Source organism: Neofelis nebulosa, chromosome 2, assembly GCF_028018385.1.
Source record: "Neofelis nebulosa isolate mNeoNeb1 chromosome 2, mNeoNeb1.pri, whole genome shotgun sequence".
NCBI lineage: Eukaryota > Metazoa > Chordata > Mammalia > Carnivora > Felidae > Neofelis > Neofelis nebulosa.
This window is the reverse complement of record NC_080783.1, coordinates 128,571,672-128,585,829: the sequence shown is the minus strand read 5'-3', so window position 1 is coordinate 128,585,829 and position 14,158 is coordinate 128,571,672. Positions and strand designations below refer to the sequence as shown.

The window sequence follows — 14,158 nt, the reverse complement described above, 5'->3', positions numbered from 1 at the left end:
TATTTCATTGCATGCATATGACAAAATTGAAACATTTCCCTATTGTTGGACCTTTATGTTTCCAGCCTTTCTATATGATAAACATTGCAGTGATGAACAAATTCGTGCATATTTTTCTGGCAGCTCTTTAGAAGAACAATTTCCTGAAAGTGGAATTACTAGGTTAAATAATAGGAACTTTTGAAAGACTCTTGATTATGTATTACCAAATGGCTTTCAGAAAGATTATGTTGATGTTCGTGTCCAGTAGTGTATGTGTGTCCCATCTCACTACACCCTTGCGTGTATTAGGATTTTTTCCCCTTAATCTTTGCTAAGTTGATGGGTAAACATCGTTATTTCCTTTGTTTTATTGGTTTGATTGCTTCTTTGTGAGGTGAACTCCCCCACCGCCATGTTTATGGAGGCCATAGTTTTTTGAGTTTGCCCAGGGTAAGGAGGAGCAGCAGGCAGAAATCAATAGATGTGACACCAGACACACACAGATAGTAGGGTCCAGGGTCCAGAATCCAGCTTGGGGAGAGGTGGGGGAGGCAGAGTTTGGGAAGGAATTTGGTTGTAGGGGAGAACTGGGAGGAGCTGGACAAACAGCATTAATACAACTGGGTGTGGGGAACAAAGGGCTCCCACAGGTGGAGAAATAGGGAAAAGATTAATTACTGCTAATACACTTGATTATGTTTAGTGAAGTCTTAGCTCCCCCCGTTCCCTTTAGGTAGGATTCTGTGTTACTTGGGAGTGGGGGTGCTGGCTGGGTGGGGTGTCTGCAGTTCTCCAAACATCCCAACTCCACTTCTTTCTAGGCCACCAAGAGAATCATCACCATATGAGGTTGTCAACAGGGAACTAAGGACAAGGACATAGCAATGATAAGACACAGACAATAACTGAGTAGTAACTACAGGCCAGGCACTGCTCTAAGCACTTAATTTATATTAACTCATTTATCCTAACGACCACTATACAAAGCAGGGTCTCTTACAGTCATTTTCCAGAGGAAATAGGAGCACAGAGAGTCCAGTAACTTCCCCGTCAATCACAAAGTAGGTGGAAGAGTCTGGAATTGAACCCAGGCATTCTGGCTACAGAGCCTAAGCTTTTAACCAATAAATACATAAGTAAATGTAGGAAGGAGAGCCTGGATTGCAGGACACACCCTGTTTTATCTATGCCTGCCAGAAGAAAGCAGAGGACCCGGAATGAGAATGCCCAGGAATGACTTCTAAAAGTGAATGAATGGGGGTGCCTGGCTGGCTCAGTTGGTGGAGCTTGTGGCTCTTGATCTTGGGGTTGTGAGTTCGAGCCCTACCTTTGGTGTAGAGATTACTTAAAAATAAAATCTTAAAAAACAAAATGAATGAGTCCTGAGACAATACTAGTTATCTTTTATGGGCCATCGACTTTGTGCCAGGCATCGTGCAAAGGTGCTTAACGTTTCATGCTCAGAACAACTCCCTTGAGTGCAATTACACCGCCCCATTTCACTGATGAGGAAGCTGACGCACAACGCTTGCCCAAGACCCGCCTGGCTAACTGCGGAGTGGCGGCTGCCCACGTGGCGAGGGGAAGAGGAACACGGCGGGGGCGGGGCCTGCCCGGAGGGGGCGGGGCCTCGGGCACAGCGGGGCCTGGGGCGGCTGAGACGCCCTGAGGCGCTGGTTTGGCTTCTGTGGGGTCGCACCTGTTGCGTGACTCCACCACAGTCCAGCTACGATAGTCCGATCCTGAACACCCAGAGAGTGTTGAAAGAAGCACAGACGAGTTCCGGGTCCTGCTCTCTGGGGAGCACGTGGCCTGCTCGCCTCCTGAGCAGACAGCTGGAAGTCGGGACTCCCCGGGGTCTTCGAGGCTAGTTCAGCGGCCGAGGTCCGCGGAGGTCCGTCTCCCGCCTGCGGGCAATTTTGAAAGACTGCCTTACTTCTTCCATCTCGGTGCCAGAGCCAGGGATCCTTGGAGCGATTTGGCCAGGGTCTGGGTTCAGCCCTCCTCCCCTCCCTTGCGACCCCAGCTTCCCGGTTGTGCGGACCCTGGCGGGCAGTCTCCCACATACCCCTCCGGGTTCCGGCAGTATGGCCTCAGGTGAGTGTCTGTGCCTGTGTCGGGGGGGGGGGGGGGGGAGGGTCTCTGGGACAGAGAAGTACATGGCCAGGGAGACAAGAGGGTGGGGGTCTCAGCACAGTCTGCAGACCTAGAGAAGGTGGCCGTCTCCTCCTGGGGCAGGCCTGGGAAAGCAGAATCTGAGTGCGGAAAAGACAGAAAAGTCAGAAGTCGCTGGGTCTCCTTCCCAGACCCCCCAGAGACGCCCCTGCTTCCTGGCCTCTCTGCCTTCCTAGAAGGTAGCGCCTGCCGACCAGTGGAATTTTCCCAAGACAGGCTCCTCCCTACTGGGTTGGGATTCTCTGTTCTACCCCATCCTCCCAGAGCTGGGCTACCCCTGGGGCTGGGTGTCTGACGGAGAAGAGAAAAGGGGACTGTGTCCCAGAGGGGCTGGGTTTTCACGGAGCATGCCTGCTCTGAGAGAAGTGTGTTCTGAGCTTGGAGCTGGCGCTGGATTCCTGTTTATTATGATTTTTTTTCTCCCATGCTGGCTGGACCAGCTAGCCGGGACTTTGACTCCTTTGCCCCAGATCCCTGACAAGGGGCAAGGGCTCTGAAGGGGTCAGTGGAGTGCTAAGGGCTGGCCCTTCCCCATCTTGTTTGCTCACCTCCATCCCCCCAGGCCCAGCACCCATCAGTCGCGTCACTCCGGGGTCTGAGGAGGGAAGGGAAGGGATAAGAGGCGGGGATGGAGGTCCCCCTCCCCGAGGTTGCCTAGACAACATCAGAAATCGTGGCCAGGGCCTCTTCCGCCTGCGGGGCTTCTGCTTCCTGCATCAGTCACTCCCGCTGAGGGCGGGGCGGAGGAAGGGGTTGGATGTGGCAGAGCCAGGCCCAGCTGGTGCGGCTCAGACTCCCCCCGCCATCTCCGCGGCGCGAGCCATGGCATCCAACCCATCTGGCGCCGGCAGTCCCAAGGCCAAATATCCCTTTAAGAAGCTGGCCAGCCTGCAGGCCTCCTCTGCAGTACCAGGTGAGTGTGTGCTTCCTGGCCTCAGCCACTGGCTCTACCCCACCACCGCTGGCCCTGGCTACTGGTCCCATCAGAGGGGGTACCCCTTCTCCTGCGCCCTCTCTGCGGTGGTGCCCCTTGTCCTCTATCCCAGGGACGGCTGGCTTGGGAGGTGGTGCAGAGAGGGCGGTGGGGTGGAAGATGACAGGTCTCTATGTTCTATGTTGGGGGTGCTGCCCTCTGTAATGAGGAGTGGGTGCGGGTGTGGGTGCAGCAAGAGGTGTGTTTGCACACGTGTCAGCATGTGGATGTGCTAAGACCGTTTGCATGTGGAGTGTGTGTGAATGGAGAGGGAGATGTGTGGGACTGACTGGTTTGTGGGCTGGCCACACTGCTGGCAGCTGTGGCTTCACCAGACAGTCTCAGGCTGTCCTGTGGTTAGTGCCCCTTCCTAGGACCCGAGGTCCGTATTCCCCTTCCTGGGGGTCTGATGTTAGGGCACGCTTGTTGCTACTGGGCATCCCAGGGCTGGGGGCTCAACGGTATCTGTTATTTGCTGTTTGCTGTCTCCTGGTTTGTCTTGTGAGCTTCCTCATAAGTATGGGGTGTCCTCGGGCCAGGCCTGTTTGGGGGCTCAGGCTGGGGCCACTGCCTGCCTGTGTGTGCTCCTACACCCTTTGGTTTGGCTCCTATTCTGATAGACATCTCTGCACCATTTGGAGCAGGCAGCGTGGAGTAGCTGTGCCCATCTCCCCGAGGGCTAGACTGCCTGAGTCTGTGCTTGCTGAGGGATATCTACCTGCCGTCTGCTGTCCCCAGGCTTCCTGACTAAGGAAGGACCGCCCCCATTTTGGTGACCTGGTCAAGCCAGTCTTTTCACCCCCTCCCCTCAGCAGCAGTCTGTACCTATAGCCTAATCATCCACCGCCTCTGTTTTCTTATGCCATTGAAGATCCTGACCTGAGGAAAGTAGTCCTGAGGGTCTGTGTTTTCTGTGTCCAGGTCTGGGCTATCCAGACAGTGTGTACCCTGGAGCTAGATCTGTACACCTTTGGGTGGTCACTCGGTGGGAACATCTGATATCTATGGGTCAAAGCCTCGGACACCTCTCTGCCTACTAAGGCAGTCTTGGCAGTGAGCGAGGGGGCTCCAGGGCAGAGGGTAGATGAGGTGGCAAGATCTTGGAGTTGATGGGAGCAGTCCCTTCTGGCTTTTGGTGGACTCCGCTTGTGTGTGCGCGCGCGCGCGCGTGTGTGTGTGTGTGTGTGTGTGTGTGTGTGTGTGTGTTGCAGTGGCACAGACTCAGGGGATGGGACTAGCAGACAGGCAGCTGGGTCTTCTAGGCCTGGCCTCAGGGAGTATATACCTCTAGTGAACCCCAGCAGCCCTGTGCAGGGGCCTGCAGCCTGGACGAATGGCTCTGGCTGCTGGAACCTGTCCTGGTGTCCCCTGCATTTCAGTGTAGATCTTAGGCCACCCTGCTAAGAGAGGAAGTTGAGATTAGGACCTTGGATTCAGCTCTTGTTGACCTGATAGAGACCAGCCCCGGAGGTCTGTGATTGGCCTCTTCTGCAGGGGGCTAGAATGGTGAGGAGTTGTGTAGGATCAAGGTTTTGGGGCAGGCAAGAACCTTGAGCTCTGTCTTACACCCTCTGTGTGGAACAAGTGCCCATTTTTCTTTCCTCTTCCTGCTCTGCCCTCTTCCAAGTATGAGATTGTGTCTCTCCACCCGCCCCCCCCCCCCGCCCCCCGCCCCCGCACCCGTCTCCACCCCCATCAAGTTCTGTCCTCTTTGCTGCCATTCACTGCTTGGTTGTTTTGGTCTGAGCTGGGCCTCAGAACCTCTCACCCTCTGTAGTAGGTGGGAGAGTGAGAGGTGTTGGAGGGCCCCTGGAGTTCACAATCACAGATTATGGTGTTTTACAGAACACTTGCAGAAACGTATCTCTTTGAGCCTTATGGCAGTTTGTGGCTAGGCAGGGCAGGACCCACTTATCACCCCATTATTATAGGACCTGAGGCCTCTGGGAGGCAGAGATATGCTATAAGTGGGAACAGTCAGACTCAAGTTCTCCAAATTCTAGTCCCTTATCTCCCATGCTTCTCCTGGATGCTTCGTCCCCAGTGATAAGCTTGAAACGGGGGGTTAGCAGTCTGGGCAGCTGTGAACCAGCCCCACTGGGCAGCAGAGAAACTCAGTAACTGGTCCCTACTTGGAGTGAGTCACTTCTCTTACTGCCACCCAACTTCTCTCCCTAGAAGAGGCTTTGTTTGTCTCAAGGAACCCCATAGTCAGGGGACCCAGGGGACTGTGGGGAGCAAAACAAGGCCTCTGGGCAGATGAAGTGGCCTGGGGCTGTTGTGTTTGGAAATGAGGGCTGCTCACCCCTACCTCTCTCCCCTCCTACCCTTTGGCCAGCAGGGCCCTATCCACTCACTATCCCCAATGGTAGTGCATTTTAAGGAGGCTTGGCCTCTCCCAGCCAGACTGCCCAGCCCTTATCAGCCTACCCTGGTCCACCCCCTTGGGGGCTCCACTTTAGGCTGGGCCCTGGTACTGTAGAGGTTAAGGTCCTGTTCACTTCTCCAGTTCCTCTCATTTCCCAACTCTGATGCTCCTTTCCTTGATTTCTGGCTCCCCTGGGCTTCCCTAGCCCCCTGCTTGCTGTCATCCTAGGGTCTCCCCTGCATGTTGCTGCACTTGGTACAGCCCGTGCCGGCCCCTTGAGCTGTCCTGGGGGACTGGCTACAGCTCCACTCAGCAAACAAGCGGGCCAGGGGCACAGGGCTGTTGGCTGGAGCTGCCTGAACTCTGCAGGTAGGACCCAGGCAGGCACCCGGGAGAGCAGGGGCTGGGTCCTGGATCTGGCGCAGGCACCTCCTCTTCCCTTTGTCCAGCCTTGGGACCCTACTCTGGGGGATCATGAAGTGGGTCCACAGACTTTAAAGCATGCTACCTGGGCAGAGCCTCCAATCTGTCCCTGAGATGCGGTGGAGAGGGGAGAGGAGGCTGCTGGAAGGGAATATCCTTCAGAGCTGGCTGGGAAAGCCCAGTTGGGTGTGGAGAGCTTCCTGGTGGGGAGGGTGGGGCTGGTGAGCCCAAGGAGGGTCCTTCAGGGTTGGCTGGGAGCTCAGGCAGCCCCTGTAGACTAGCAGCTTCAAGGCCTTTAGTGCCAGCCTCCTGGTGGTACAGCTGAGGAGTTCTGTCCTCCATGTGGAGAGGCCCTGGATTCTGACACTCCCTTCCCCAGGCCCTCCCTGGGGCCTCCGGCCCAGATCCTGGGGCCTCCGAGTGGCGCAGACTGTTTGTGGCAGCTCCCTTTGGAGGGGCAGCCAGCAGTGGGAGGGGCGGGCTGGGGCCAGGCCACATCTTGGCAGCCTTGGGGTCCTGGGGGAGAAGGCAGGCCACTGGGGAGGAGGTAGGGTTACTGCTGCCAACCAGGTCCTCCACTTCCTCTCCTCCTCTTCCCTTAGGGTCTGGTCTCCAGTTCAGAGCTAAGTGGCAGCTGTGACTTGCCTGGGCTGTGTAGGTCTGGGTTATCAGGTGCAGGCCCTGGTTTCTTGAGGAGGATTGCTGAGGCCAGGGGCAGGTCTGCTCCTGGCCTGGCCGGCCTGGAAGCTGTGGGCTGGGGATTGCTAGCGTGACCACCGGGTCCTTAATGAGCACCGTGTGTGTGTGTGTGTGTGTGTGTGTGTGTGTGTACGTGTGTGTGTGTACGTGTGCCTGCCTGCACGGGGTCTCCTGCTTACCGAGGCAGTAGTTTCTAGTCCAGGATTGAGAGTCTTATTCCTGGAGTGAGGGAATCCACTTGCTCTAGGGGCAGACTCAGGACCCCCACTCCTGAGCCTGGAATGTGTCAGGGGCCCTGTGCTAGATTGTGAGGGTGAGGTCCTTTGGGAGCCACACGCAGGCCCATTCCTCAGTCTCTGAGGGGGGACTGCCCACTTTCCAAGCCCTGGCCTCTCTCTGGGGCAGGCCTGGGGCCTGTGGGGACCCAGCGCTTCTAGAGCGCACAGGCCCTGCCCTCCACCCTTTGACCCTGGCATCACTGTCTCCACAGAGGCTCGGGGTGGGCTGGGGGCCCCTCCGCTGCAGTCTGCCCGATCCCTGCCAGGCCCTGCCCCCTGCCTCAAGCACTTCCCACTCGACCTACGCACGTCTATGGATGACAAATGCAAGGAGATTGCCGAGGTATCGCCTGACACCTCACCCTGTGTCCCTCCACCGCTGTCCCCATGCCCTGTCTCTGCTCCCCACACCCCTCCATCTCAGCTGTCCCCTTACTTCACGCTTGGCTGTGCCCTGATCCCTAGCCTCTCCCAGGTACCTCCAGCTCCTGCTGCCCTTACCCCATCCCTAGACTCGGCAAGTGAGGGCCCGGCAGCTGAGGGCTAGGACACACTGACCCTTCCTTCCCTCCCACCAGGAGCTGTTCAGCCGCTCCCTGGCTGAGAGCGAGCTCCGTAGTGCCCCGTACGAGTTCCCTGAGGAGAGCCCCATTGAGCAGCTGGAGGAGCGGAGGCAGCGCCTGGAGAGGCAGATCAGCCAGGATGTCAAGTAAGCCCCCAGCCCCAGCTATGGCAGCTATGGGTTGGACCAGGCACAGTCAGCTGCAGGGGTGGGGGGGTGGGGCACAGCCTGGCAGCCACTGTTGTAGGGGGACACAGCCAGGTAGCAGTAGGAGAGGGCACAGCCTGACAGCTGTAGGGTTGGGGGTAGGGGGCACAGGGTAATCTGCCCAGTGTCCCTCCGTCTCTACTGGGACACTTTCAGAGCCCTGTCTCTGTCCCTCTCCCATCCTGTCCCTCTCTCTGGGGCCCACTAGGGAGCAGCATAGAGCAGTGGTCTGAAACACAGGCTTTGGAGTTAGGCTGTTGAATTCTGGTTCTGTCTTCTACCCACCAGAGTGGCCTAGAACATGCTGCTCAACTTCTGGGTGTGCTTTCTCATATCTAATGCGGGCAAGCCAGCACCCACAGTGCAGGGTTCTACAGCCCCACGAGGCCATGAGGAACAACATGTGCACGGCAGCCAGCACGGTTTGCGGACCTGGGAACAAGGGCCGTCTCTTGTCATCTGCCTGACCTCTTGCCCTTCTCACTTCTAGGCTGGAGCCAGATATCCTGCTTCGGGCCAAGCAAGATTTCCTGAAGACAGACAGTGAATCAGACTTCCAGTGAGGAGGGCAGAGGGGCACAGGGGATGTGGGGGTGTGGGGCTGGGGCCTGTCCCGCCGCTGGCTCCAGCCCCCTCCCTTCTACTCTCCCCCTGTAGGCTCTTCAAGGAGCAGAGCGAGGGGCAAGGTGACCGGGGCCTGCGGGACCGAGACGTGGTGCTAGAGCGGGAATTTCAGCGGGTCACCATCTCCGGCGAGGAGAAGTGTGGGGTCAGTGTGGTCAGGGCCTTGGGTCTCACTCCCCTCAATTCCACGGTGTTCCATTGGCCGGCTCCCCCAGCTTGGGAACTGGGTGGGCCTACGTGGGCATTTCTTGTTTCAAAAGCTGGAGGGGCAGAGGGTCTGGCTGTTAGCTAGTTGATGTGCTGTTTCTAGGGTCAAGGCCTTGGGGAAGAGGCGAGGGTGGGCCTGGTGTGGGTCTGAGACCAAGGAGAGTGACCCCATGTCCTTGTCTCCAGGTGCCATTCACAGACCTGCTGGATGCAGCCAAGAGTGTGGTGCGGGCACTTTTTATCCGGGAGAAGTACATGGCCCTGTCACTGCAGAGTTTTTGCCCTACCACCCGGCGGTATCTGCAGCAGCTGGCTGAGAAGCCTCTGGAGACACGGACCTATGAGCAGGGCCCTGACACCCCTGTGTCTGCTGGTGGGACCCCCATTCGTGCCCTACTCTAAGTGCCCTGGTGTCCCAGGCTCCCTGAGCCTGGTGCCTAGAAACCTCCACCCTGCCTGCTTCTTCCCACCCAGGCTCATTCCAGCCTCTCGGTACATGGTGGGTGGAGGCAGGGGCAGGAGCTCTCGCCCTCTATGGAGCCTCTGGCCTGGGCAGTGGGTGGCCAGGAGGAGCCCTGGCCCTGACTCCACCCTCCCTATCCCTGTAGATGCCCCGGTGCACCCCCCTGCGCTGGAGCAGCACCCATATGAGCACTGTGAGCCGAGCACCATGCCTGGGGACCTGGGTTTGGGTCTGCGCATGGTGCAGGGCGTGGTGCACGTCTACACCCGCAGGGAACCTGATGATCAGTAAGCCGGTGTGGGGAGTGCTGGGGCGGGGGGAGCTGTGTGGGGGCTGCATTGGCTTAGGGGGTTCCATGGGGCACGACGTGCTCTTCTCACCTAAGCTTTCACTATGTGTCAGTTGCTCAGAGATGGAGCTGCCGTACCCTGACCTGCAGGAATTTGTGGCAGATGTCAATGTGCTCATGGCCCTGATTATCAATGGCCCCATGTGAGTCCCTGCCTGTCCCGGACATTTGGCTCCCTTCCCAGCCTGGACTCTCCAGCCTCAGCCCTGCCCCAGTCACCTGCCACCATCTCTCACCCCTTCTCAGTCACTGAGTCCTAGACTTTCCCTCTGTCTTTGCCCCCTGGGCAGTCTCAGTCCTGCACTCTCCCACCCCCTCCCTCTCTGCCTCCTTACCCAGGCCCTCCCCAGGTGCCTCTTCGTGTCCTAGAGCCCCTGCCGTGTTCTCTTCCTGCCCAGAAAGTCCTTCTGCTACCGTCGGCTACAGTACCTGAGCTCCAAGTTCCAGATGCACGTGCTGCTCAACGAGATGAAGGAGCTGGCCGCCCAGAAGAAGGTTCCACACCGAGACTTCTACAACATCCGCAAGGTGGGCCCCCACACCATGCCCGGTCCTGCACCCCTGCCTGGCCTCCCTTGCAGGGCCTGGACCCCCTGCCCAGCATTCCTTGTGCAGAGTCCTCTCCTAGCCCAAGCCCCAGGCTCTCTTGGCCTCCAGGGAACCCAGCAGCCCCGTTCCACCCCAGGTGGACACGCACATCCACGCCTCGTCCTGCATGAACCAGAAGCACCTGCTGCGCTTTATCAAACGGGCGATGAAGTGGCACCTGGAGGAGATCGTGCACGTGGAGCAGGGCCGCGAGCAGACGCTGCGGGAGGTCTTTGAGAGCATGAATCTCACTGCCTATGACCTGAGTGTGGACACGCTGGACATGCACGCGGTCTGTCCTGGTGGCACAGGGGCGGAGGGGCCGGGTCAGTATGTGAACCAGGGGCAGGGGTGACCTGGGCCTGCCTGTTTTCCCCAGGACAGAAACACCTTCCATCGCTTTGACAAGTTCAATGCCAAATACAACCCCATTGGGGAGTCTGTCCTCCGAGAGATCTTCATCAAAACCGACAACAGGGTCTCTGGAAAGTACTTTGCCCACATTATCAAGGTGAGGAGGAGTGGCTGCCAGGGCCCATGTGCAGGGGCAGCAGCCTTGAGCAGCCCTTCCCCAGACCGCGGGAGTCTGGTGTCAGGGAGGCAGGTGAGGAAGGTGGGTAAGAGACATGAAGACGTGTGACGGAGCACACATGGTGGGTGCAGAGACAGGGACGGTGGGAGCCTGAGTGTGATGGTTGCCCCATGTGTGTCTCTCAGGAGGTGATGTCAGACCTGGAGGAGAGCAAATACCAGAATGCGGAGCTGCGACTCTCCATCTACGGGCGCTCAAGGGACGAGTGGGACAAGCTGGCCTGTTGGGCCGTGAAGCACAAAGTACACTCCCCCAACGTGCGCTGGCTCGTGCAAGTGCCCCGCCTCTTGTGAGTGGCCCTTGGAGTGGGAGGGAGCGTGGGGGCCAGAGTTTCAGGGGCCAGGGCCTACCTCCTGCCCGCCGGGGATGGCTGACCCCCCCGTCCCAGCCAAGCCCTCTGAGTAGAAGAGGAACTGCCCGGTTCCACTCATTGTCTGTCCAGCCTGGCCCACCCAGTGTGGTTCAAAAGTGCTTCTTTGATTTCGGGCCAAGCTCTGGTGCCTACTGACCTGCACGTCCTGTGTGCGTACGTCCTGCCTGCAGTGACGTGTACCGTACCAAGGGCCAGCTGGCCAACTTCCAAGAGATGCTGGAGAACATCTTCCTGCCACTGTTTGAGGCCACTGTGCACCCTGCCAGCCACCCCGAGCTGCACCTCTTCTTGGAGCACGTGAGGGGGCGGCACAGGGCGGGGTGTGGGGAGGGTGGCTGGCCTCAGGTGCGGCTGTAGCTTTGGGCCTGACCCTGGGGTCCTGTGCCAGGTGGATGGCTTTGACAGTGTGGATGATGAGTCTAAGCCCGAGAATCACGTCTTCAACCTGGAGAGCCCTCTCCCCGAGGCTTGGGTGGAGGAGGACAATCCACCCTATGCCTACTACCTGTACTACACCTTTGCCAACATGGCCATGCTGAACCACCTGCGCAGGTGCGTGCTCCACCAGGGTAGGGTCTCTACTCCCCCCACTGTCTCTCCCGCTGCCCTGGCCTGGGGCCACCAGAGCCCTGACCCTCCTCCTGCCCCAACTCCTGGACCCAGTGCGTTCTTTCTGCGCCCTCAGGGCTCCATGGCTCAGCTCTCAGAGCCAAGAATCTGCCCCTGGCCCCTTGTCCCAGACCCACACGGTCACTGGGTGGGGGCTCAGGGGCCCAGGCTCAGGAGCTGACACTATCTTTATGCCCCCAGGCAGAGGGGCTTCCACACATTTGTGCTGAGGCCGCACTGTGGGGAAGCCGGGCCCATCCACCACCTGGTGTCGGCCTTCATGCTGGCGGAGAACATCTCTCACGGGCTGCTTCTGCGTAAGGTCAGGGTGTGCACCTGCAGCCACCCCTCCCAATTGCTCACCTTCCTTTCAACCCTTTGGGCCTCATCAGCAGCTTATCTTCCTTCCCACCAAACCCTCAGTTTGCACTCTGCCTCACCCCAGCCTCCACAGGGAGGCCCCAGCTTGGATTTTGGCCATAAATGATTCTTTGTACGTGAGGCTGAGCCCGGACTCCCCCATCTCCTCTTCCTGTGGCCTGTGCCCTCCAGAACCGGGTATCCTCCCCAGCCCTGAGGCCTTCTGACAGGTCCTCCCTCCCTGTTGCCTTCCCAGGCCCCAGTCCTGCAGTACCTGTATTACCTGGCCCAGATTGGCATCGCCATGTCCCCACTCAGCAATAACAGCCTCTTCCTCAGCTATCACCGGAACCCGCTGCCTGAGTACCTGTCTCGTGGTCTCATGGTCTCGCTGTCCACTGACGATCCCCTGCAGTTCCACTTCACCAAGGTCAGAATCTGGAGGGCATCCAGGCCAGCCGTGGTTCTAGGCTGCAAAGGTCCCCCCTTCCTTCCCCCCCCACCGCCTGGGCCTCAGGGCTCGTGCTGCCCCCTGCTGGTGGAGTGTGCAGCATGTCATGGCAAATTCCGGGGAGAGTGGGGCGTGGGTACAGGATGAGGGTAGGGGTGGGCAGGGACTGGGTGGCAGGCCCGGGTGCACCTGTCTGAGGGAAACTGGCCTGTGCAGGAGCCACTGATGGAGGAATATAGCATCGCTACCCAGGTGTGGAAGCTCAGCTCCTGCGACATGTGTGAGCTGGCACGCAACAGTGTGCTCATGAGCGGCTTCTCCCACAAGGTACCACAGCCGCCCGCCCGGAACCTGGCAGACACCCTCTCCTCTCCTTCTCTGCATTTGGGGAGGTCCCAGGGGTGCTGGCCCTGGGATGGTTCAGGGCTGGGGCGTGGCCCCTGAAGGCCCTGCCTGATAACCGTGCCCACCACAGGTGAAGAGCCACTGGCTGGGACCCAACTATACCAAGGAGGGCCCTGAGGGCAATGATATCCGCCGTACGAACGTGCCGGACATCCGTGTGGGCTACCGCTATGAGACCTTGTGCCAGGAGCTGGCACTCATCACGCAGGCTGTCCAGAGTGAGACGCTGGAGACCATCCCGGAGGAGGCTGGTGTCACCACAAGCCCGGGGCCTCAGTGAGCTTGGCCCACACAGGGCCCCCTGCATCTCAGCACCTCGACCACGTTTCATTCTCAGACCCCTCCCACCCTGTTGTGTCTGCATGTGTCTGTTCTTCTTTGTTCTGTCCCGCATGTCTCCAACCTGGATCTGTCCCTGTGCCACCTCTGTGAAAGTGGTGCCCAGAATCTGCTTTGCCCTTATCTGGGCCTGAAGGCCTGGCTTTGCTGGCTGCCCTGCCAATGGCCCTGTCCCAGGACCCTCTGAAGCCTGGCTGTCCTGTGGGCATCTAAGTGTCCACAGGGGCTAGGGATGGTTGAGGGGGGCTGGCCCCTCTAGCCCTTGGGGTCCTGCCTGGGCAGATCTTGTCGTGTGTGTGTGTCCGGGGAGCAGTCAGGTGGGGCCCGTGCATACCTGCTGAGGGTCTGTGGAGCTCCAGCAGCTCTGTGGTGAGCACAGTTGGGCTGAACTCGGTCACAGCCCTCGCTGCCTGGACTCGGGCCTCGGAGGTGCTGGACCACCGCCTCCACCAAGTCACTGCCTAGCAGCCTTCTCCGTCCTTCCTCCGGTCTACATGCTCCTCTGGTGTCAGCTTCCTTTGCCTCTGTGGGAGGGGGCAGCTGCCCTGTGTTGTATCTGGAGCCATTGCAGCTGGAGGGTCCTGAATCTGTCACCAGCCCTGGAGGTGGTATCCCCACTGTGATCCCCAGAGTTTTGACCAGACCTGAATCCACTTGGTCCCCTGTGTTGTGTTCTGGACTGAGGTCTTTGCTGTGAAATGCAGTGTTTCATACAATCCCATCTTTCCTAGTGCATGAGAAATAAAGGTTATTTAAGTAACGAGGCAGGTGGGATGTCTATTGGGAGAGGGAGAGTCATGGTGGGGGTGGCTGAGGGTAGATCCAGGAGCACTGTGGGTAGAGGTACACAGCGAATCCTAAAGTGGGTGACTGGGCTTGGCTGATGTGTATTTGCACACGTGGAAACTGATGAAGGAAGCTGGGTGGGAGGAGAGGTCCACCAGGGACCCATCTGCTGCCCCAGGCTCTCATCCAGCCTGTCCCCCCTGAAGTAGACACTTGACCCCAGGTCTAGGGCACACCCCTGTTGTACCACTTTGAGGGGGCCAGCATCCCCTTCCACCTCCTACTTTCTCACTTCCAGCCTTTTGGGACAGCCGGGTACATGTGGGAACATGTTATTTCCAAGCA

General features: G+C 58.6%; 1 protein-coding gene and 1 long non-coding RNA gene across 6 annotated transcripts; one reads left to right on the top strand and one right to left on the bottom strand.

The window, feature by feature from the left end:
* Positions 1-1,368: 1,368 nt before the first annotated feature.
* LOC131504244 (uncharacterized) lies at positions 1,369-2,873 on the bottom strand. Its single transcript, XR_009257878.1, has 2 exons — positions 2,706-2,873; positions 1,369-2,237 (listed from the first exon to the last, which is right to left on the bottom strand). It is a non-coding gene; the product is annotated as an uncharacterized LOC131504244 (long non-coding RNA).
* AMPD2 (adenosine monophosphate deaminase 2) lies at positions 1,406-13,787 on the top strand. 5 transcript variants are annotated; one of them, XM_058716277.1, is made up of 19 exons: positions 1,907-2,079; positions 2,839-3,070; positions 7,111-7,241; positions 7,477-7,607; positions 8,158-8,226; positions 8,325-8,436; positions 8,685-8,871; positions 9,107-9,248; positions 9,364-9,453; positions 9,709-9,838; positions 9,996-10,190; positions 10,278-10,409; positions 10,616-10,779; positions 11,034-11,160; positions 11,252-11,415; positions 11,674-11,794; positions 12,089-12,262; positions 12,500-12,610; positions 12,759-13,787. In XM_058716277.1, exons 2-19 carry the CDS (start codon positions 2,980-2,982, stop codon positions 12,966-12,968), a joined length of 2,481 nt encoding a protein of 826 aa, XP_058572260.1. In that variant the 5' UTR covers positions 1,907-2,079; positions 2,839-2,979; the 3' UTR covers positions 12,969-13,787. The 5 variants fall into 5 exon arrangements, 4 of the variants coding, with proteins under 4 accessions (XP_058572258.1, XP_058572259.1, XP_058572260.1 ...); XM_058716275.1 differs by lacking the exon at positions 7,111-7,241 and having other exon boundaries at positions 1,406-2,079; XM_058716276.1 differs by lacking the exon at positions 2,839-3,070 and having other exon boundaries at positions 1,412-2,079.
* Positions 13,788-14,158: the final 371 nt, after the last annotated feature.